General features: G+C 42.8%; 1 protein-coding gene across 4 annotated transcripts in view; it reads right to left on the bottom strand.

The window, feature by feature from the left end:
• The window catches only part of LRP11 (LDL receptor related protein 11), a 62,195-nt gene that overhangs the window by 24,448 nt on the left and 15,957 nt on the right, over window positions 1-21,790 (bottom strand). For all 4 annotated transcript variants that reach the window (XR_009533997.1, XR_009533998.1, XM_060115207.1 and 1 more), the window contains exons 3-5: window positions 17,485-17,626; window positions 12,212-12,337; window positions 11,150-11,356 (exon numbers count right to left, since the gene is read on the bottom strand). Coding sequence is in view for 2 of the 4 variants with exons in the window: in XM_060115207.1 (XP_059971190.1) it covers window positions 11,150-11,356; window positions 12,212-12,337; window positions 17,485-17,626 (475 nt within the window). In the remaining 2 variants the exon portion in view is untranslated. The remainder of the gene's footprint in view (window positions 1-11,149; window positions 11,357-12,211; window positions 12,338-17,484; window positions 17,627-21,790) is intronic.

Below are 21,790 nucleotides of genomic sequence, written 5' to 3'. Positions count from 1 at the left end.
GACTCTGCACTTTCACTGCCAAGGGCAGTGCGGCCAAAAAAAAAAAGAAAATCACAAAAAACAGGAATATAGTAATAATAAATATATAATAGTGAATCCACCCCATGTCATATTCATCTCTATACCAACACAGTAATTTTACACACACACACATACATATATATGTGTGTGTGTGTGTGTGTGTATATATATATATATATATATATATATTTTTTTTTTTAATGGAGGAAGGGGCCCATGAAGTGCCTAGGGCCCAGAAAGTCATAGTACAGGTCTACAAGTAGCCAATCCAACTACTCCAGTGCTCATGGATCTCTTTCTTCTGTGTTTCTAATGCCCTAACAGAAAGTACACACAAGCAGGGCTCAATGGAGCTGTAGCTGCTTCCTGGCTCTGTAGCTAGGAGAGAAGGTCCTCGAGCACACAGCAAGGCTTGCTGCACAAGCTATCCTCCCGCTGGGGCTGGTATAATACTGTTAAGTTAAATCCTGGCTTCATCGTTTACTAGCTGTGTGAACTTGTCTGAAGTCTTAAATCCTCTGTGCCTCATTGTCTTCATCTAAAAATGTGGATAATGATCTGAACACATCATTAGGTTGCTGTAATGACCACAGGAGTGCACAGCGACAGGCACTCAGTGAGTACTGTCACCAGCAATAAATTTGAAAGTGGAAAGATCACATGGCTGAGAACTCATGTCTAATTTTTTAAAAATAATGAGCCAGAAATAAAAACACCAAAATTTACCAGTCTCCAATTCTTTTCAGAAGATTAACTGGCTTGTCTTTCATCCAATGGAAAAATATAAAATACAAGCATACCCCGAATATATTATGGGTTCCGTACCAGACTACTGCAATAAACTGAGTCACATGAATTTTTTGGTTTCCTAGTGCATATAAAAGTTGTTTTTACACTAAACTGTAGTCTATTAAGTGTACGAAAGCACATGTCTAAAAAATCAATGTACATACCTTAATAAAAAATACTTTATTGCTAAAAAATACTAATCATTACCTGAGCCTTCAGTGAGTCGAAATCTTTTTGCGATAGTAACATCAAGATCACTGGCCATACATACAGATGGCCAAGAGGCACATGAAAAGATGCTCAACATCGTTAATTATTAGAGAAATGCAAATCAAAACTACAATGAGGTAACAACTCACACCAGTCAGAATAGCCAACAAATAACAAATGCTGGAGAGAGTGTAGAGAAAAGGGAACCCTCCTACACTGTCAGTGGGAATGTAAGTTGGTGCAGCCACTATGGAAAACACTATGGAGGATCCTCAGAAAACTAAAAATAGAATTACCATATGATCCAGCAATTCCACTCCTGGGCATATATCCAGACAAAACTACAATTCAAAAAGACACATGCACCCCTATGTTCATAGCAGCGCTATTCACAGTAGCCAAGACATGGAAGCAACCTATATGTCCATCGACAGATGAATGGATAAAGATGTAGTACATATATACAATGGAATACTACTCAGCCATAAAAAAGAACAAAATAATGCCATTTGCAGCAACATGGATGCAACTAGAGATTATCACACGAAGTGAAGTAAGTCAGAAAGAGAAAGACAAATACCATATGATATTAGTTATATGTGGAATCTAAAATATGACACAAATGAACCTATGAAACAGAAACAGAATCACGGACATAGAGAACAGACTGGTGGTTGCCGAGGGGGAGGGGTTGGGGAAGGGATGGAGTGGGAGGTTGGGGTTAGCACATGTAAGCTCTTATATATATTGATAGAATGGATAAACAACAAGGTCCTACTGTATAGCACAGAGAACAATATTCAATATCCTATGATAAACCATAATGGAAAAGTATTAAAAAAAAGAATGTATATATATGCATAACTGAGTCACTTTGCTGAATAGCAGAAGTTAACACAACATCGTAAGTCAACTGTACTTCAACTAAAAAAAAAGGGTCGGACTTCCCTGGTGGCGCAGTGGTGAAGAATCTGCCTGCCAATGCAGGGGACACGGGTTCGAGCCCTGGTCCGGGAAGATCCTACATGCCGCGGAGCAACTAACCCCGTGCGCCACAACTACTGAGCCCGTGTGCCACAACTACTGAAGCCTGCGCGCCTACAGCCCGTGCTCCACAACAAGAGAAGCCACTGCAATGAGAAGCCTGCCCACCACAACGAAGAGCAGCCCCCGCTCGCAGCAACTAGAAGAAAGCCCATGCTCAGCAGCAAAGACCCACCACAGCCAAAAATAAATAAATTTCTAAAAAAAAAAAAACCCAATAAACTAAAAAAAAAAAAAAAAAGATCACTGGTCACAGATCACCATAAATATAATGACAAAAAAAGTTTGAAATATTGCAAGAGTTACCAGAACGTGACACAGAGACACAAAGTAAGCAAATACTGTTGGAAAAATGGTACCAATAGACTTACTCAACACAAAGTTGCCATGAACCATCAATTTGTACAAAATGTTGTATCTGCAAAGTCCAACAAAACGAGGTATGCCTATAACTGCATTCACAATTTCCCCCCTCTGTCTCTTTCCAATGAAGATGAGAGATCGTTCATCTTAATTCTGGAGAGGAACTCAGGACTGGGACCACCCCTACACTGTTTGCATTTTTGATTTGAATTAACGGTCTTATAGGCTTGTAGCTCTCTTGCCACTGGACTTGAATGTTCTAGCAAAAATTCATGTAGCGCTAGCAGTTACTGAGAGACATAAATTATATTTACACATAATATCTCATGCAGTCCTTGTAGTGACACTGTGAGAAGATATTATCCTCTTACAGGTAAGGAAATGAAGTTCAGTGATGTTAACTGCCTGGCTGCTAGTAATCAGTGGTACTGGAATTAGGACCCAGGACTGATCCAAAGCAGGAGCTTTCCCACTAAACCATACTGCTCTCAGAGTCACAGCTCTGAGAACTTATAGTCGATACCATATTTATTTACTCATACCTTAGCAAATTAATACTCAAATCTAGGCAAAATCACACATTTACATTTCCTTAGGAAGGTCTGGGACAAGGCTCTACTAGGGATGCAGTAGAGAAATAGGTTAATTGTTCTTCGAAAGGAGACCTTGCCTTGGAGATGGGTTCATTTAAAAAACTATACAATTCATTTTGAATCTTCAGTTGTCACATTTGAAAAGTATTTTCTTAAATGCCTTCATACCCTGGGGAGAGAAAGCCAGTGATACAGGATCTGGGAGAGATCAGGTATTAAGGAGAGGGCAGTGTACACAGGAGACTTCAGAAGACACAACCGTCATGGACTCTAGAATTTCCTAGGGGACTTGCCCTGCCCTCTTGGTATTTGAAAAGTGAATTTCTGTTTTCTATATTTTTGAAGGAACTGACCATAATTTTCCAGACTGCCTGATTCACTCTTCCTAGACATCAGCATATGGAATGGCACAGAAAAATGCCTCACCTCCATACATCCTATCATAGGCTCTAACCAACGCAGCAGTCAGAACAAAACAAGAAAATTCCACCATTTACTTATGCAAATAATTCATTTTGGTAATGATCCTTTTAGCAGGGTTAGGAAATTATTTTTCCCCTCTTCTGAATGATCTATTATGTTATGTTTATCATGCATAGCTATGCATTCACAGAGAGAGTTGGAAGCTGGATGGAAGCTGTTTTAATTTCATTTTCAGTCACCATAGAACAGGCAGGCATGTTCCAAAGGGAAGTTGGAAAACCAGCAGGGAAAGTGGCTACCATATGGGCCTGCCTTCCAGAATGTTCTACAGCTTCCTGTGACCCCTGCCAACTAACACAGACCACAGAATTGTCCTTTCTCACTATTCACTGGTAGACCACACTGCATGTCTGCAAAACAGGTAAGAGGAAGCTCTCTTCAGGAAATGCTCTGTATTGTCCTAGGACAAGATCACAGCTAACCAGTGACAGTTGGTCTGCTCATACTGGAAATGTTATTTAGGCCTCATTACAGTCATAAAACTCATTGGCATTCTCTTTGCTTGTTTTCATATTGTTTGTACTAGGCAGCCTTGAAAAAGCCTCTACAGGGCCTCCCTGGTGGCGCAGTGGTTGAGAGTCCGCCTGCCGATGCAGGGGATACCGGTTCGAGCCCCGGTCTGGGAGGATCCCATATGCCGCGGAGCGGCTGGGCCCATGAGCCATGGCCGCTGGGCCTGTGCATCCGGAGCCTGTGCTCCGCAACGGGAGAGGCCACAACAGTGAGAGGCCCGCATACCGCAAAAAAAAAAAAAAAAAAAAAAAAAAAAGCCTCTACAGCTTGTCAAAGATTAGTTTAAAGGAGCTCCAAGTTCATTCTTGGAGGCAGGCTAAGAAAACTATCAGTGTTTACGAACATATCTGTATTTGGCTGGAGGGTAATATTTTAATCCTAGCAGAATGCTGGAGGTATTCAACTAACTTCTAGATAAAATAAACCATGTCATTTTGTTTAAAACCAAGTGGTTCCTTGGGACTGACCCAAGTGGGTCAGATGTCACAAAATAGAATTTACCGTATAAACCATCTATAGATTTCAAATAATAAAATTATGTAGTCCCCACTACAGTGACCAAAGCTTTTAGACTGATACCTCGCAGAAGGTAGGAGGCGCCTCTTCCAAGACCAACATTTCTCTCAGTGCCCCAGAATACTTGGGTATGCTTAAAGGCATCTGCTGATTATAGCCCATTAGATGACATTGTCCAAAGAAGTGAGCAGGTCAACGAAAGAGGACTCCCTTCAAAATAAGTTTGTGGAAATAACCATCTGATTATCTTCATTTGTGGTAAGTACATTTCCTTTAACTGGATTTCCATTCATTTGAGAATCCAGATGATTCCTGCCACCATGTTGGAACATAAGAGACTATTCAGCTGTGCTGCTTAATAGGCTTCAATACATTCAAACCACCTTCCCAGAAGTGTTGCTATTTAGTTTCAAAATGGTTTCTCAATTAGAATAAAGATAGTTCAACGGAATGAAAATATGAAATACGGGGCACGTGAAAAAATCCCTTTAAATATCCTTTGTGAGAATGTCCTCTCTGAATAAAATACTTTCCATAGTAACGCAAAGGTAGGAGTTGCTCGCTCATTACCTCCAGAGACAAGGCAAACAGCGAGGCTTTGGCATATTTAACATGGGAATCTGAGAAAGTGCAGGCAGAACCCCTCATCTCCAAACAGAAGGTTGTGCATTCTACTAAGTCCATGCCTTAATCCGGATCCTTAAAGAATCTGGCTAACCTGCTGGGCTGAACATGAATTCTCATTTCAAGAACAAAAACAAACAAACAAACAAGCAGATTCAGTGTGAATGTGGATACACCGCCACTTTTCTAGCACTCTGCAGAGCTGGAAACCAGATTTCCTTCCTTCGGCTGGGTCAGATACAAGGGGACAGACAGCCTTGGGAATGGATGACTTGGGCCACGCAGGCAACAGGCCCTGCAACTGCAACTGTTTTCAACAGCACAGCCACTGTGTTATTGCATCCCAAGCAAGCGCAAGCCCCGCTGCGACGCTGTGATCCGCTCCGACGATTCTAAGACGGGGTGTGTGTTCACTGGTGGAACCGAATATTCGCACACACCCTTAACTTCATCCTTAGTAACAAGCTTGGGATAAATTCCCAAGGGCAGGATAACTGGGTCAAGGCATACACACAAAGCTTCAGAAACTGCCCCCTGGAGACTATACTAATTTGAATCCCACCAAAAGTATGTGAGACTTGTTTCTCTGTACTCTTTCTTTTACAGATTTTTTTTTTTTTTTTTTTTTTTTGCGGTATGCGGGCCTCTCACTGCTGTGGCCTCCCCCGCTGCGGAGCACAGGCTCCGGACGCGCAGGCTCCGGACGCGCAGGCTCAGCGGCCATGGCTCACGGGCCCAGCCGCTCCGCGGCACATGGGATCCTCCCAGACCGGGGCACGAACCCGTATCCCCTGCATCGGCAGGCGGACTCTCAACCACTTGCGCCACCAGGGAGGCCCTACAGATTATTTTTAAAGGTCAAGTCTTATTTATTTATTTATGGCCACACTGGGTCTTCGTTGCTGCATGCGGGCCTTCTCTAGTTGCAGTGAGCGGGGTCCACTCTTCGCTGCAGTGGGCGGGCCTCTCACTGCGGTGGCTTCTCTTGTTGCACAGCATGGGCTCTAGGTGTGTGGGCCTCAGTAGCTGTGGCTCACGGGCTCAGCAGTTGTGGCGCACGGGCCCAGTTGCTCCACAGCGTGTGGGATCCTCCCGGACCGGGGTTTGAACGCACGTACCCTGCATTGGCAGGCAGATTCTTAACCAGATTCTTAACCACTGCGCCACCAGGGAAGTCCCATACTCTCTCTCTCTCTCTTTTTTTTTTTAATATTTATTGGCTGCATCGGTCTTAGTTGCACACGTGGGATCTTTTATTGCAGCACATGGGCTCTTCATTGCAGTGCGCGGGCTTCTCTCTAGTTGTGGCTCACGGGCTCAGTGGTCCCGTAGCATGTGGGACCTAGTTCGCTGAACAGGGGTCGAACTGGCATCCCCTGCATTGCAAGATGGATTCTTAACCACTGGACCACCAGTATCTCCCTCTCTGTACTCTTATAAGCATTATTATTATGTTTTCACCTTTGCCAATGTGATACATGAAAAACTGCATCTCATTACTTTCCGTACACATTATTAGTATTCATCTTAGTATCTCTTTAGCGTCTCTTCAATGAATTAAGTGTTATTTATCCTCACAGTCTGCGGGGGATGGAGGCAGCGGAACAATTAACTTGTCCATATTTACCGTATTCGCTGATAATCCTTGTAAACCTCAGGCACAGGTCACAAACAATCATGCATGTTTAAGTCTACTATGTTATGCTGAACATAACATAATTTCAAATCACATGAAATTGGAGGCTGGGGATTCCAGTCTGGTGGTCTCAGGGATAACAGAAGAGGAGGGAGAAGAGGGATGTTGTCCAAACAGAAACCACGTGTTGTGGGAGCCCTTTCTAACACTTTCAAGGTTCTATTCTTTCTTTCCCACTTTCTTTACCTTGGCCTTTTTTTTTTTTTTTTTTTTTTTGTAATATTTTAGCTGTGCCGCGCAGCATGCGGGATCTTAGTTCCCCGACCAGGGATCAAACCCGTGCCCCCTGCAGTGGAAGTGCAGAGTCCTAATCACTGGACCGCCAGGGAATTCCCACCCTGGACTTCCAAAATTTGTGGTTTTGATGGACATTTAATAATGTATGAAAATACTCATAAGTGAGAAAAATAAAAGTTTTGTAAAAATAATATCCTAATTTTGTTAGAAGTGAATAAATGTATGTGTGTATGTATATAAGTAAAAGTAACTGGAAGAAAATGCAACAAAATGTTAATGGTGAGTTTTGCTAGATGATTTAAATTTTCTTCTTTATAGTTTTCTATATTTTCCAAATTTTCTACAGTAAATACATATTACTTTAGTGATTAGGAAAACTAATACATAGAATAAATAATAACTGGATATTAATCTCTCTGCATCTGTGAAACTCCATTCTTTACGTCTTCATAGCCCAAGTCAAAGGCTTATTATCAAAAAGAACAAAAATAGAGATGCAGGGACTTCCCTGGCGGTCCAGTGGTTAGGACTTTGCACTTCCACTGCAGGGGGCACGGGTTTGATCCCTGGTCGGGGAACTAGGATCCCACATGCTGCTGTGCCATGCGGCAAGGCCAAAAATTAAAAAAAAAAAAAAATAGAGATGCAAAAATATTTCAGATTGGGTATCAACTATCATTAACCGGTGGTGGCAGCCTGGAGCATTATTTGCAAAAGGGTTCTGAGGCTGAGTCCTCAACCCCCAGGAGATAAAGCTGGGATCACAGAGCAATATCTAGCCAGACAAGGGTGGATGGAGGCCTGCGTGAGCATCAGGCTTTTCATATTCCCCCAAACAGATACCAGGCTAGAGGGGCCTTAGGGGTCATCTGGTTGAAGCTCTTATTAACTGATGAGGAAACTGAGGTCCAGAGACATGAAGCAATTACTCAGGGTTCTAAAGGCAGAGCCATGACTAGAACCTAACGAAGGAGACTGGCCTTTGGTCTTCACTCTGCCTTCGCTAATTCATTCACGTTCATGTGTGCCTCTCGTCCACAGTGACGGAGCAAGAGTTCACCCATTGTGGCCTCCGAGAACTCAGTTCTCTCTGTCAACTTCATCCCTGCTGCCCAAAACACCTGGTCTCCCCTTACTCTGTTTCTTAGGTGACTGTCTTCGCCATTCCATACGGAGAAAATGGAGTCAAACAAATCCCAAGGTTTGGAAGGAGTGGCAAAATTCTCCCATTAGGTGGCAGTATAAGCAAGGAATAGACAAAAATAAACGGCATCCGCAGGGCGCTTAACCTAAACTGTCTGAAAGAAAAGCCTTTTGTAGGATATTTTGTAGACATATTTGTGTCGAAGCACTTTAAAATCTACAAAGTCCAGGGTGGTGGTGGTGGTGGTGGGATGAATTGGGCGATTGGGATTGACATGTATACACTGATGTGTATAAAATGGATGACTAATAAGAACCTGCTGTATAAAAAAAAAAAATTATTCAAGTCATCCAATGATGGAATGACCCAGTTGATTGTATGACTGATTTGACCAATAACAGAGTGATGTGAGTAACAAAGAGATCTGTAAGTCATTTTATTTATAGGAAATTTTAAATTCTAAGAACTATTCTGAAGACTGATCATGAAATTATCTTGCTTACTTGGTGAATTTAGATCTATTTTTTAACAAATCACAAACCTGTATAGTGATAGTACACATTCTGAGGGCTTTAAAAAGATCTTTCTTATGTGATTATTTAGGTGATTTTCCCCTTTACTTATTGAATGTTTGTATGTGCATCTGTATGTTGTATGTGCATCTGTATGTGAGCATGCACATGTGTTGGGAAATATAAGTAAGAATTTAACACATTTATTTTACAGGAAGCTTTGAAGAGACAGAACTTCTCAAGTTTTCGATTTCTAACATAACTACATTTTATAGATAATATATTGTTTCAGGGAGTAGAACAGATATCCTTCTTTGGTGATTACTTATTGATTTTCTTTTGTCTATAACAATTTAAAGTACTTTATTGCTTACATTTAAATAAATGCTAAATCAACAGTAAGTTATACAACCATATAGTGGATATATGTATAGAGACATTATCCAGAATACATGCCCTGGTCAGACTGGAGACTTGTAGAAATACTCACTTTAGATGACTCTTATAAGAGCAGAAATGTGAAGAAATAAAATTATCTTACATTTCATCCTCAATGCTCAACTGTTACAAGTCATTTTTGTGATCTAACTTTTAAATAGGACAACCTAAGGCAACTGTATTTTTTTCAAATTTTATAATGGAAAACATTCATGGTCAAATTTTGAGATAGAGAATTAGTAATGTTAATTATGAGTCCTGACTCTGGTATTGACCTGTTTCTTTTTGAAAATTATTTGACCTTTCTAACTTTCAAAATTCAAAATAGAAATATGTCTGTTTTTGACCACATCATGATATGGAATTTAAATCAAACAAGACAAAATGCCTTGAGAACATAATACATATAGGAACGAAAATGTCTACTACTTAAGTGTTTTTATTTTTATTTTATTTATTTATTTATTTTTTTGCGGTACGCGGGCCTCTCACTGTTGTGGCCTCTCCCGTTGCGGAGCACAGGCTCCGGACGCGCAGGCTCAGCGGCCATGGCTCACGGGCCCAGCCACTCGGCGGCGTGTGGGTTCTTCCCGGACCGGGGCACGAACCCATGTCCCCTGCATCGGCAGGCGGATTCTCAACCACTGCGCCACCAGGGAAGCCCTACTTAAGTGTTTTTAGAGTAGCTTTCCTGATTTGGACAGAAACAGAATAGTTCCTAAAGAACAGAAATATTAGACCATATTTGATGGCTTTTCTTCCTTTTTATGTTTATGTGCATTTCATCTCTTTGAAAATCCCAGTGACTCTGATCCTTATTTTTCTCAGTGACTTTTATGCACAGTAAAGGATGCTCTTTGTAAAGTGTGAAAAAAAATAAAAAATAAAAAAAAAATAGGGCCTCCCTGGTGGCGCAGTGGTTAAGAGTCCGCCTGCCGATGCAGGGGATACGGGTTCGTGCCCCGGTCTGGGAGGATCCCATATGCCGCGGAGCGGCTGGGCCCGTGAGCCATGGCCGCTGGGCCTGCGCGTCTGGAGCCTGTGCTCCGCAACGGGAGAGGCCACAACAGTGAGAGGCCCGCATACCGCAAAAAGAAAAAAAAATAAAAATAAAATCTACAAAGTAGATAAAAGATTGGAAGGAAACATACCGAAATATTCAAAGTTGTTATCAATAAAGGGGTGGTATTTTAAGTCATTTCCTTTTTTATTATTTGCAACTTCTGTATCTTCTATAATGAACAAAAAAGTTTCATAAAGTAGTTATTGAAATAGTGACAGATTATTTCAGTAAAATGTATGCAGAGTTTGAATACTGAAAGACATTCACAAAAGCATACAGAAATGTGATAAACTATATTCTGTCTCCTGTCATACAATCATGCAAATATAAATGTGTAAAAAATTTTTAAACAATAGAATCCTGTAATGCTTTAGGAGTATGCATGAATTTTAAAATATTATTAGCCATATTTTTAGAAAAGCAAAAGATGATAGATGTAGTTAAATTGGAGGCATAATACTGATATATTAGCACATGCAACCATTTCAACATAATACAATATTTTCTTCACATTCACTTGTTTGGTGTGAAGATGATTTACATAAATAGGTAGGGGTTATGCTGCTTCGCCTCAAAATAACCTAAAATTTAACACTTAGGGCATTAGTTTCCTTAACATAGGTGTTGAAACTTTTAAACTCTAACTTATTTACAAATAAATGTATTGATACCTCTGGAGTATGTATATATGTACGTATGTATGAACGTATTTGGTAGGTGTTCCTTACTATAAATAATCAGAGAAAATGTCAAGTTTTTTTTCTTTTTGGCCAAATTCTTCATTTTAACTCCATCCTTTCTTTTAAGGTATTTCCTTAACACTCTTCAAATAGAACCTTATTTTGAGCCAAGTGTCATTATAGAAAATGAGACTCTTTGTGAAAATCTGCCTCAAGTCCTTACCTGGCACCCCAGGATCAATGAGACTCTCTGGTCCCCCAAAGGCAGAATGATTCCTCTTTTCCATGGCTGATGACACAGGTGGCTGTTTGGGGACGGTGGCTTTCTGGGGTTTTTCCCACAAGGAGCCCCTGCCTGCATCTTTGCTTGGTCCGGTGGGTCTAGGCTGTGCCACAGCCGTGTGGGTCACCATCTTGCGGTCAAGGCTCACTGAGGGTGAAAGAGCTACTATCAGTTGTTGGGTTTATTTTCTGAACTTTAGCTAAAACCACTAAATTTGCAGTAGATTTAAAGTCATGGACATTTGGGAATGATAACCTACTCATCTAAGATATATCAGAGCCCCATAAAAAACTATTTGTTCTTGTTTTCAAATGAGTGATCAGTTCTCTTCTAATAATTAGCTTTCTGAAAGTTCACACAAAGAAAGAGACAAAGACACAACTTAAACCTAAGGTTTTGAGATTCGTCATCTTTGCTCAAACCAGTACTTCATTAAACTTTCCACAGCTCTTCTTCCTTTCTTGCGGTGAGCGTTTACATACGTGGCATTATAAGACTGATTTACAGCTCGGACTAACCACACCCTCATGTCATAAATTTTCTAAAAAAATCTATCAAAAGAAAATGTTAGCTCATTTCAGTTTTTATTTTTTATTTTTTTGGTTTTGTTTGGTTTTGGCTGTGCAGCCTGTGGGATCTTAGTTCCCTAACCAGGGTTTGAGCCCACACCCCCTGCATGGGAAGCACGGCATCCTAACCACTGGACCACCAGGGGAGTCCCTCATTTCAGTTTTTATAAAAGCATATGCTAAACAGCATTTTTAGGATGAGGAAGAATCTTTTAGAAAATTAAAAACAATCTCTTAAAAACGTAAGTAATATCAAAATTTGACATTTGTAACTTGCATTAAAGACATAGTAAATGCTCATTTAATTTAAGGCATAGCTCATTCACATGAAGTTATACCTGAAACAAGGCAGAAAAAGAGCACTACTGAGTTTGCATTTATTGTGACAATACAGACATCCCTTCTACCCCAAAATGTGATGCAGTCAACTCACGATTTTGACAGAAAGCTTCATCAGACCCATCAGGACACTGCTCCACTCCATCGCAAGCCAGCGTGATGTCAATGCAGCAGCCGTCATCACAAAAGAAGTGGTAGCGTGAGCAAACATTCGAGCATCCTGTTCGTAAACAAGTCTCAAGTCACAGGAGTGCAGGAAAGAAAGACTTCTACCGTGTCAAGATTAACAGAGACTATACATATAATGAAATGCATTTGGATAAAGAGATGCAGATAATGAGGGAACACCCAACAGTCTGTGCTCAAGCAATAGGTTCTGGGAAGGTTAGGGGGTTTCTTCTTGACCTTCCTGACTTAATTCTTAGGAATCACCATGGGTTCTTCGTCTTTTTTTTTCCCCAGCTTATTTATTTATTTATTCTTATTATTTTTAAACATCTTTATTGGAGTATAATTGCTTTACAATGGTGTGTTAGTTGCTGCTGTATAACAAAGTGAATCATTTATACATATACATACATCCACATATCTCTTCCCTCTTGCGTCTCCCTCCCACCCTCCCTATCCCACCCCTCTAGGTGGTCACAAAGCACCGAGCTGATCTCCCTGTGCTATGCGGTGCTTCCCACTAGCTATCTGTTTTACATTTGGTAGTCTATATATGTCCATGCCACTCTCTCACTTCGTCCCAGCTCACCCTTCCCCCTCCCCGGCTCTTTGTCTTAGGGCCCTTCTCTAAGCCAATGATACTTCAGAGGTGAGAACAGAGAAGCAGCAGCTCTGGTCTTCCCCATCCAGCCCTGGGTTTCCTCCCTCAGGTGACCCACTCTGCATTCATCCGTTCGTCCATCAGCTCCTCAGCCGGCCACCTAACACCGGTTCACCCCTTGCACAGTACTTGGCTGGCTGACTGTGTTTTATCAGAGATACCACTTGCTTTTTTTTTTTTTTGTATCAGCTGGCCATTTATTTTTCTCATGATGATTTAGGCTGAGCTCAGCTGGGCTCCTTCCTTCATGTATCTGTGATCAGCTGTATAGACACCACTTTCTATATTCTATTCTTTTTTTTTTTTTTTTCTTTTTGCGGTATGCGGGCCTCTCACTGTTGTGGCCTCTCCCGTTGCGGAGCACAGGCTCCGGATGCGCAGGCTCAGCGTCCATGGCTCACGGGCCCAGCCGCTCCGCGGCATATGGGATCCTCCCAGACCGGGGCACGAACCCGTATCCCCTGCATCGGCAGGCGGACTCTCAACCACTGCGCCACCAGGGAGGCCCTATATTCTATTCTTGCATTCACGTTTCCTAAGTAATAATTTTTACTGAGATCAACTTTCTGCTATTGAACCCTGTTTGCTGGCCACCATAGATCCATGGTGCTGTAAAGAATAAACAGAATCTTTAGCTACTAGCTGGTAAGAATTTATTTTCTACAAATAATGAAATTCCCTTCATTTTGGAGCTCTTAAGAGTTTTTAACCCTCAGAGCTACATGTATTTTCTTGAAAGGCATTCCCTGCATGCCCCAACTCCAGATTAAGCCAACTTTACTTTATAGTTGTTATAGCGACATAACAACTGCTGACACTAGTGAGGCAGACTAAAGGTATCAGGCTAAAAGTAGGTCTTAAGGATTCTGTAATTCTCCAGGGACAGATGGACTAGACTATTATCTCAGCTCATGGGAGGGTGGTACATGATGATATTTCTGAGACAAATGGCTGAGCCTAGTATACACGCCCAAGAGAGTCTTGGAAACGTTCTACTGGAAAGAAGTTCAATTAAAATGCTGGGAAAGGAGCCCATCTGGGTGGAAGGCAATTCGAAGATACCTTGATTATGGAGGAAGAAGAGGTAAAGAAAAGAAATGGTGGCAGAAAGAAGAGGACGCAGGAAACCAGCAGTTATGGCTGAGAACTTGGGCCTAGAAAGGAGAATCTGCTTCGGACACAGGGAAGGGGTTGGGAGGAAAAGTAAAGGCAAACTCTGTGGACACCAAGCAGGATGCAGGCTCTGCTTACGTTTCTTAAACTCGTGACATGAAAATCCTAACTATCTCGAGGCTTTCCTTACTCCTTGGTAGTTTTGGAGCTAGATCCATATTAGCAATTTACCCATCTATTTCTAGATTAGTGGTCTCCAAACCTTTTTGACTATACTTATCTCCAATCTATAAATCATATGCATGTGCCACCATATTAACCATCTTATAAAATAGACTGAAAATTTAAAGAAGAGTAAAAATTAATAAAAATATAAGTTCTGGGGCTTCCCTGGTGGCACAGTGGTTAAGAATCTGCCTGCCAATGCAGGGGACACAGGTTCGAGCCCTGGTCCGGGAAGATCCCACATGCCGCAGAGCAACTAAGCCTGTGTGCCACAACTACTGAGCCTGTGCTCTAGAGCCCGCGAGCCACAACTACTGAGCCCACGTGCCACAACTACTGAAGCCTGTGCACCCAGAGCCCATGCTCCACAGCAAGAGAAGCCACCACAATGAGAAGCCCGTGCACCACAACGAGGAGTAGCCCCCGCTCGCCGCAACTAGAGAAAGCCCACGCGCAGCAACAGAGACCCAATGCAGCCATAAATAAATAAATAAATAAATAAATAAATAAATAAATAAATAAAATATATACGTTCTGGTATTTTCTTTTCTGTCTTAAAAATGTCTTGACTGTCTGTTTGGGATTCTCTATGGAGACCACATATCTGGATCATCTTAGAGGTGTTTGTTGGCTTGCTCTGTGAATAGATTATTTTTTGCAAAGCTGGAAAACATGCAGCCTCTATATCCAAAGCTGAACCAACTTATCACAGAAGCAGGGGTATGTGCTTGTCTGTTTACCCCAGAAAGTGTCACCCTTGGTTATCATGAAAGCTAGTCATTAACCACAAGATCTGTATATATAATAGAGGGAACAGAAACTCTCTCAATCCCCACCTCTTGTTTTCAATGTGTCGATGTAGTATCTTATTAACTTTAATTCATAGTTTGTTATTCTGGTCTAACCAGTGAGTGATTCTGGACAGCAGTTAATACAATAGCATTCTTTTTATTTTCTGTATAACGTTACATACATAAGACCTATACTCGACTGGCCTTTCAGTAATCAAAGGTGAATCACATCACTCACTCTCTGCAGCTTCAAACACACTTTATCGTCATCTTGAGAAAGGCCGGAAATGTACAACTGGCAACTGGCCTTGGGAGCCCCAGAAAACTGGTCTGAGTAAGTAAACCAGAGCAACAGGCAGCTGGTGAGGTGTCAGCCCTTTGCCTCCATCAGCTCAGGCCGTTTCTCCCTCCCATGCACCTCAGTTGTACAAAAACAACCCTTTTCTAATTTCTGCAGGGGGTGACAGCTTCCCAGGAGCACTTTTCTCCCAGAACCAGCAGTTGACTTGGCTCCTTGCCCAGGGAGCCCTGTTCCCAGGAGTACAGCCCTCGGGGCCCAGGAGTTTTCCACTGCTGATGATTTCAGCTGTTTGCAGCAGCCCTGGCACATGGCCAGCTTTCCAAGGTGTGTTCTGAGTAACTGGCTCTTCTGTGCAGCTGCAATAAATCAGCAAGCAGGGACTGCTTGAATGGGGGCTGGGCTGCAGGCCTGGCTCACTCCCCGTGGCTGACTCACGGTGCTGCGGTGAGTGGACTGGAGTTTGGGGTCTGTCCTGTCCACTGGCGGTCACCCCTCCTTCCTCATGGTCAGCTTAAACCTTGGCTGGACAGGAGTCAGCCAACCTAACTGTGAATGTTCCTAATGCGCTGTATCCTTGTGGAAGGCAAATTATCAAGGCGGTGGAGCTCTTAGGATCCTAAGGTCTCCTTCCTCATGTCCGATATGCACACTGACCCATGTCTTTGATGGAAGATCAGTCAAAGTACAAGTAAATCCTATCTTTTTATTCTTATTCTCCCAACTGCTGGCTTGACTGCCATCCAAATACTGAGGAATCAAGGATGTAGAGACAGGCTACAGGTTTGCTAGAGCCACGGCTAGCGAAGGGTCACCACACATGGACAGGGATCAGGTCTGTGGAGCGCAGTACCCACGCCCACTGCCTTGCACACAGTTCCCGTTCACTGCAGATGCTGGGAAGGTATCCGCTGACTGAGTGACAGGACCCTCACACATACACTATCTCAGCACTTCTCCAGAGTGAATTGGGGGGAGGGCTTCCCTCTCCCATACCCCCATATCTTTAGTGCTGCTGAGTTCCATATGAGTTTTTTTTTTTAACTTGATGAGCTAATCTTAGAAATGTAGATGTTTGGGAAAGTAAGAAACAGGTAAATGAGAGAAATGAGTTTACACTGGGCAACAGAATGTGAGAAGCATTATATATATGTCGAGCTATGTTATTAACGTATCTGTGCATCTGTGTAAAGTGTCCATGACAGTTTTTAAATAGTCCTTTTAAATTGACACATGCACTGCATATATTTTAATTTGTTTTAAATGTACTCCTTGGCGGGGCTTCCCTGGTGGCACAGTGGTTGAGAGTCTGCCTGCCGATGCAGGGGACACGGGTTCGTGTCCCAGTCCGGGAAGATCCCACATGCCATGGAGCGGCTGGGCCTGTGAGCCACAGCTGCTGAGCCTGCGTGTCCGGAGCCTGTGCTCCGCAACGGGAGAGGCCACAGCAGTGAGAGGCCCACGTACCGCAAAAAAAAAAAAAAAAAATGTACTCCTTGGCTGCAGTCTTTGAACATACATATCAAATAGACCACCCTCCTTTAAACAAGATCCTCTCCTGGAAAAGCCAGATGTCTTTTACGAAACTGAGTCATGGAAAGATGGAGCATCTCTCGGGTCCCGTGGCTCACACAGCCTACTCTCATCCCCTGGAGTGTGGAATGCTCCCCCGCCCCAATTCAGCAGTGTCACTTAGTCCAAAATACAATGCAGCCTATTTTTTTTTTTTTTTTTTGACATACGTGGTCTTCTCACCGCTGTGGCCTCTCCCGTTGCGGAGCACAGGCTCCGGACGCGCAGGGTCAGCAGCCATGGCTCACGGGTCCAGCCGCTCTGCGGCATGTGGGATCTTCCCGGACCAGGGCACAAACCCGTGTCCCCTGCATCGGCAGGCCGACTCCCAACCACTGCGCCACCAGGGAAGCCCAATGCAGCCTATTTTTGCAATCATATTTTTAGTAAAGATTTTCCCATTCAAAAACAGCCAAAATAAAAAGAAAGGGCCCCTGTAATGCAGTCAGAATATAAAATGCCAATTTAATACCACCCTTCCATCGATAACCTGGTTTCTGTTGGCCACTGTGAATGTGAGGGAGGGACTTTCTTCTCACCTCCTGTGGAGAAGGCTGCGGGAAGCACGGTCACTGAGACGCTGTCAGAGCTCCTCTGTCCAGCAGTGTCCAACACCGTCAGCTGAAAGGTGTATGTCCCTTCCTGTAGGTGGGACAGCTTCAGGGTTCCGGACTGAGGCACCTGATACCCAAACAGGAAACATCATAGTTAGTTAAGAACCTGAGGCACAGAGTCCAGCATCATCCTGAACTGGAAATCAATGTCATCCTTGAAGCAGTCCCATGACCCACTTCTCCACTCCTGGTCCAAGGTTGCAGAATACTAATCACACACAATTCTGGCAGATTGGTCAGAAGACTTGAGCTCCAGTGGGATTGGGGCCTGACACCCCCTTTCTCCTGGAAACTTCCCCTCCCACGCCCATCCACATGGTTGCATTGGAAGGGTCAGTTATGACCTCTCCTATGGCCACAGGGGTGCCAGGCTGAGGGGAGCCTCTGGCTCATAGTCAGGCAGGCTGTGCGAGGTGGCAGCTATGTGACAGGGGACACCACTGTTTATCGCTTCTTGGGACTTAGACAGCAATGCCTGGGGACACGGGAGATGACGACCACGCTGGAGCGTGCTGACGTGAAGCCCCGCAGCCCTGAGCGGGGTGGTGTGAGAGGGAAGCTCTGTCTTCTGTCCCAGCTGGTCTGCCGGAACATAGACCTAAGACTGCCGAAGGCCAGCAGCCTTGGGGTGTGCTGACCTGGGTGTATGAGAGGAGAGGGTAGATCGTAGGACTGAGTCAGAGCAGGGATTTAAGGTGGGTGTGACAGGGGGATGCTGAGTGTGGCCATAGGAGTGAGGCTGAGATGAAGTTAATGGAGGTTTTAAGAGACCAGGGAAGCCCTGAGGCTGGAGGCTGGTGGGGGGGGCCATCCACACAAGACACGTCCTCACCCAGGCCCCCGTCATATCTCTGGGAAGGTGAGTGAGGTACTGGGCTTCTGGGTGTCAACACTCAGCATGCCAGTGTCAAACTAAACCTCTGTGGGCCGGGCCTTCCCTGGGAAGCCTCTTTCCAATGCTGGGGCTGGAAGGACAGAGCATCCCTCGTCTAAGGGGCCAGTCCCTCCACCTGGGCTTTGGATGCCTCTCTAGCCTTCCTAGGTACCTCTTCTCTGATGCAGGAAACACCGTATCCAGATCCAGACCATGGTAATCACCTTCAACATCTTGGGTGCACTCAAATTTAGGTCTTTTCAAATTAAATATCCCCTCCCTGGCGGCTTTTTTTTTTTTTTTTTTTGGCAGTTGGTTGATGATCCTTATTAAATGGCCACTCTGGTTGTCCTTATTCACTTGGCAGAATTAATATGGTTCCCAATGAGTCAAATTTCCACCTGGCCCTCGTGGGGCAAAAGTACTCTAACAAGTATAGCCAAGGTGTGTAGAAGTTTGTCCCAAAAACTTTTAAAGATAAATAGAGTTTGAAAAATCTGCTTATAGGGGAAGGATAGCTCTGTCAGATTTTGCGGCTCAGCTACCCATGGGTGTAATGACACTCAACTGTCTCTATGGGAAAGCTCTGAGAGCTGCTGGATTTGGACACCAACAGAAAAGGGAGATGCTGACAACTGCTGACAGAGAATGGATGTTGCCCAAAGGGCTTCCGAAGAGGGCTTTGCGTTCGGCACCAGTCCACATCTGCAGGCCTTGCCTCTATGAGCAGAAACTAAGTACAGTAACTTAATACCAAGGTCTTTGTTTGAGGCTTACTTTGACAACTGAGAAAGGCAATAAGATCCTATTAATCTCCTGTGAAATTTCTTCTACAAAAGGCTCCCCTCCCCTTCTTCTGCAGTAAGTTGTTTAAAGCTTTTGCTGTTTCACCTTAAGTCTCCCAGAGCCAGTGAGAAAAGGAAGTAAACACTCTGATTTTTGAATTTCATCATTTCAAGATATTTTTTTCCCTGTGTTTTTATTTCCTGGATGCAGAAAACTCTTTCAGGTTTTGAAAGCATAAGAGATAAAACATTAATCTGATTTGATGTTTTAATCCCTTTCATAACACAGCCTGGCATGTCCTTTTTTTTTTTTTTAATTGAGGTATAGTTGATTTACAATTTCAGGTTAAGTTTCAGGTGTACAACATAGTGACTCAAACAATTTTTAAAGGTTACACTCCACTTATTATAAAATGTTGGGTATATTCCCTGTGCTGTACCATATATCCTTGTAGCTTATTTATTTCAAACATAGTGATTTGTACTTTTAATTCCCTGGCCCTTTTTAGTTTAGTTATTTGGCTAACAAAGGCTATCTTTCCTCAAAATCAGATATTAGAATATATAGAACTGTAAGATGGACGTTTTCCCTTCAAGCACCCAGGTCATCTTTTTGGACATCTCCTCACATTTATATGACACTGGAAAGGATTTAAAGTATTTTACAAACATTTCCCAAGTGTCAGGATAAAAAATACATATACACACACACACACATAAATGTATATGCAACATACCCAATTTGTAACTTGGAGAGAGATATTACCTTTAATAAAACAAAGAGCTTCTCATCTCTGCCCAAGATCTCCTGTTCAGTGGTAACAGAGCCTTTGATGGCTGGCCTCTGGCTAAATCAATGTATAACTCACTCTGCTATTCTGGCTCAACTGCACCTCCCTAAAATAGTAATTTAGTGGCGAGGAATACACGTTTTGGTTTATTTATATACCACACACACACATACATACATGATTATTATATATAGTGAGTTACAAAATGAGTACTACCTGTCTATTCCCCTACCCCCATCATTGCTTCTAAAGTATATAAGGCATTGGGCATATGTCAGTTACAAAGTGGTGACAAGATAATGTGGTACAAAATATTTCAGTAAGAAACTCCATTGAACCAATGAACCCAAACGCATTCTAGCCTTCTGCCTCGTGTCAACTAATCCAATTTGCAAAACCGGATGAGAGCTCTATAGTGGTTTGAAGGCCATTACGATCCTTGTTATAATCCAATGCCATCTCCCTGCACACATACAGAGAGTGAAGGAGACATACAGGGCAGCTGTCCTGATCAGCAGAGGCCAGAACATAAACTGGCACCACAGCTGTCTAGATACTTCAGGTGAACATGCTTAGGTTCTGTTCTTCAGTTATATGTTCCTTTTTCTGTTTACTTTTCATCATGAATATGACCCAAAATTCCGTAAAAAAGAAGCAAAATGAATTCAACTGTCTGTAATTTCCTAGTTATATATGCTCAAATGAATGGAGTTAGACCATAGTCACAAAAAACTCTGGTGTACCCATCTTTCCCAATTGTGCAGGAAGGTGATTTTAAGAGCGTTTCCGCAGGAGTTGGGGATTTCTCTTATCCTCACCAGAGGAGGATCATTCTCAAAAGAACAGAACCAAAAAGCCAGTAATTAAGACAGAATTACATTGCTTATCTTGAGGTTTCAGGAATCAAAGGGAGAAATATTTTTGGACTGGGGCTTTTCTCCTACTTTTCAAATTCTCTCAAAATGTGTTATGTAAATAGTGCTCCACTTATAAAACTAGGAAGATCCCACATGCCGCAGAGCGGCTGGGCCCGTGAGCCATGGCCGCTGAGCCTGAGCGTCCGGAGCCTGTGCTCCACAACGGGAGAGGCTGCAGCAGTGAGAGGCCCGCGTACCGCAAAAAAAAAAAATAATAAAAAAAATAAAAAAAATAAAAAAAATAGAATACTGATTTTCATGGTCCTAGGCTACTGTAATCAGAGGATATTCATTGCACTTGAAAGCCCTCACACATGTTCAAAATGTTTGCACTACAGAATATGGATCTTTTCAATCCGAAATTTTCACGTCAATATAATTATGAGTCCTATTGTCAAAATATTAAGAGTACAGAGACATGTACCACAGGGCTCGCACCTGCAAAGTCTTCTCTGATGTCCCTCAGCCAGATTATAATCTCTCCCTCCCCCTGAATTCCAGGGGCACTTTATCTACATTCTCTTTTGGCCTTGCCTCCTTCTATTTGGTGTTATCGTTATTTAGGGGCACATCTAATCTCCTCAATGGGAGGCAGCTCCCTGAGGGCAAAATACCCTACAAACTCTTCACAGGGCCTTACTCCCTTGCTCCTTGCCAGTAGAAGGCTCTCATAATTTTTGTTTGTTTGTTTATATACAAGTGAGTAAATTTATTCTTACTGTAGTTCAGTTAAACTATTGGTCAAAGAGACCCCACAAATAGTTTACATCCCAAGATGGTTAGAATTAGCTATAATAGTTACCTATCCACGAGTGCTCATTCTGTGCTGTGCAATGTGCTAAGCACTTTATTTGCATTTTCCCA

Source organism: Mesoplodon densirostris, chromosome 12 (assembly GCF_025265405.1).
Source record: "Mesoplodon densirostris isolate mMesDen1 chromosome 12, mMesDen1 primary haplotype, whole genome shotgun sequence".
Taxonomy (NCBI): Eukaryota; Metazoa; Chordata; class Mammalia; order Artiodactyla; family Ziphiidae; genus Mesoplodon; species Mesoplodon densirostris.
Note: the sequence above shows the minus strand (reverse complement) of the source record. Positions and strands in the feature narration are given on the sequence as shown.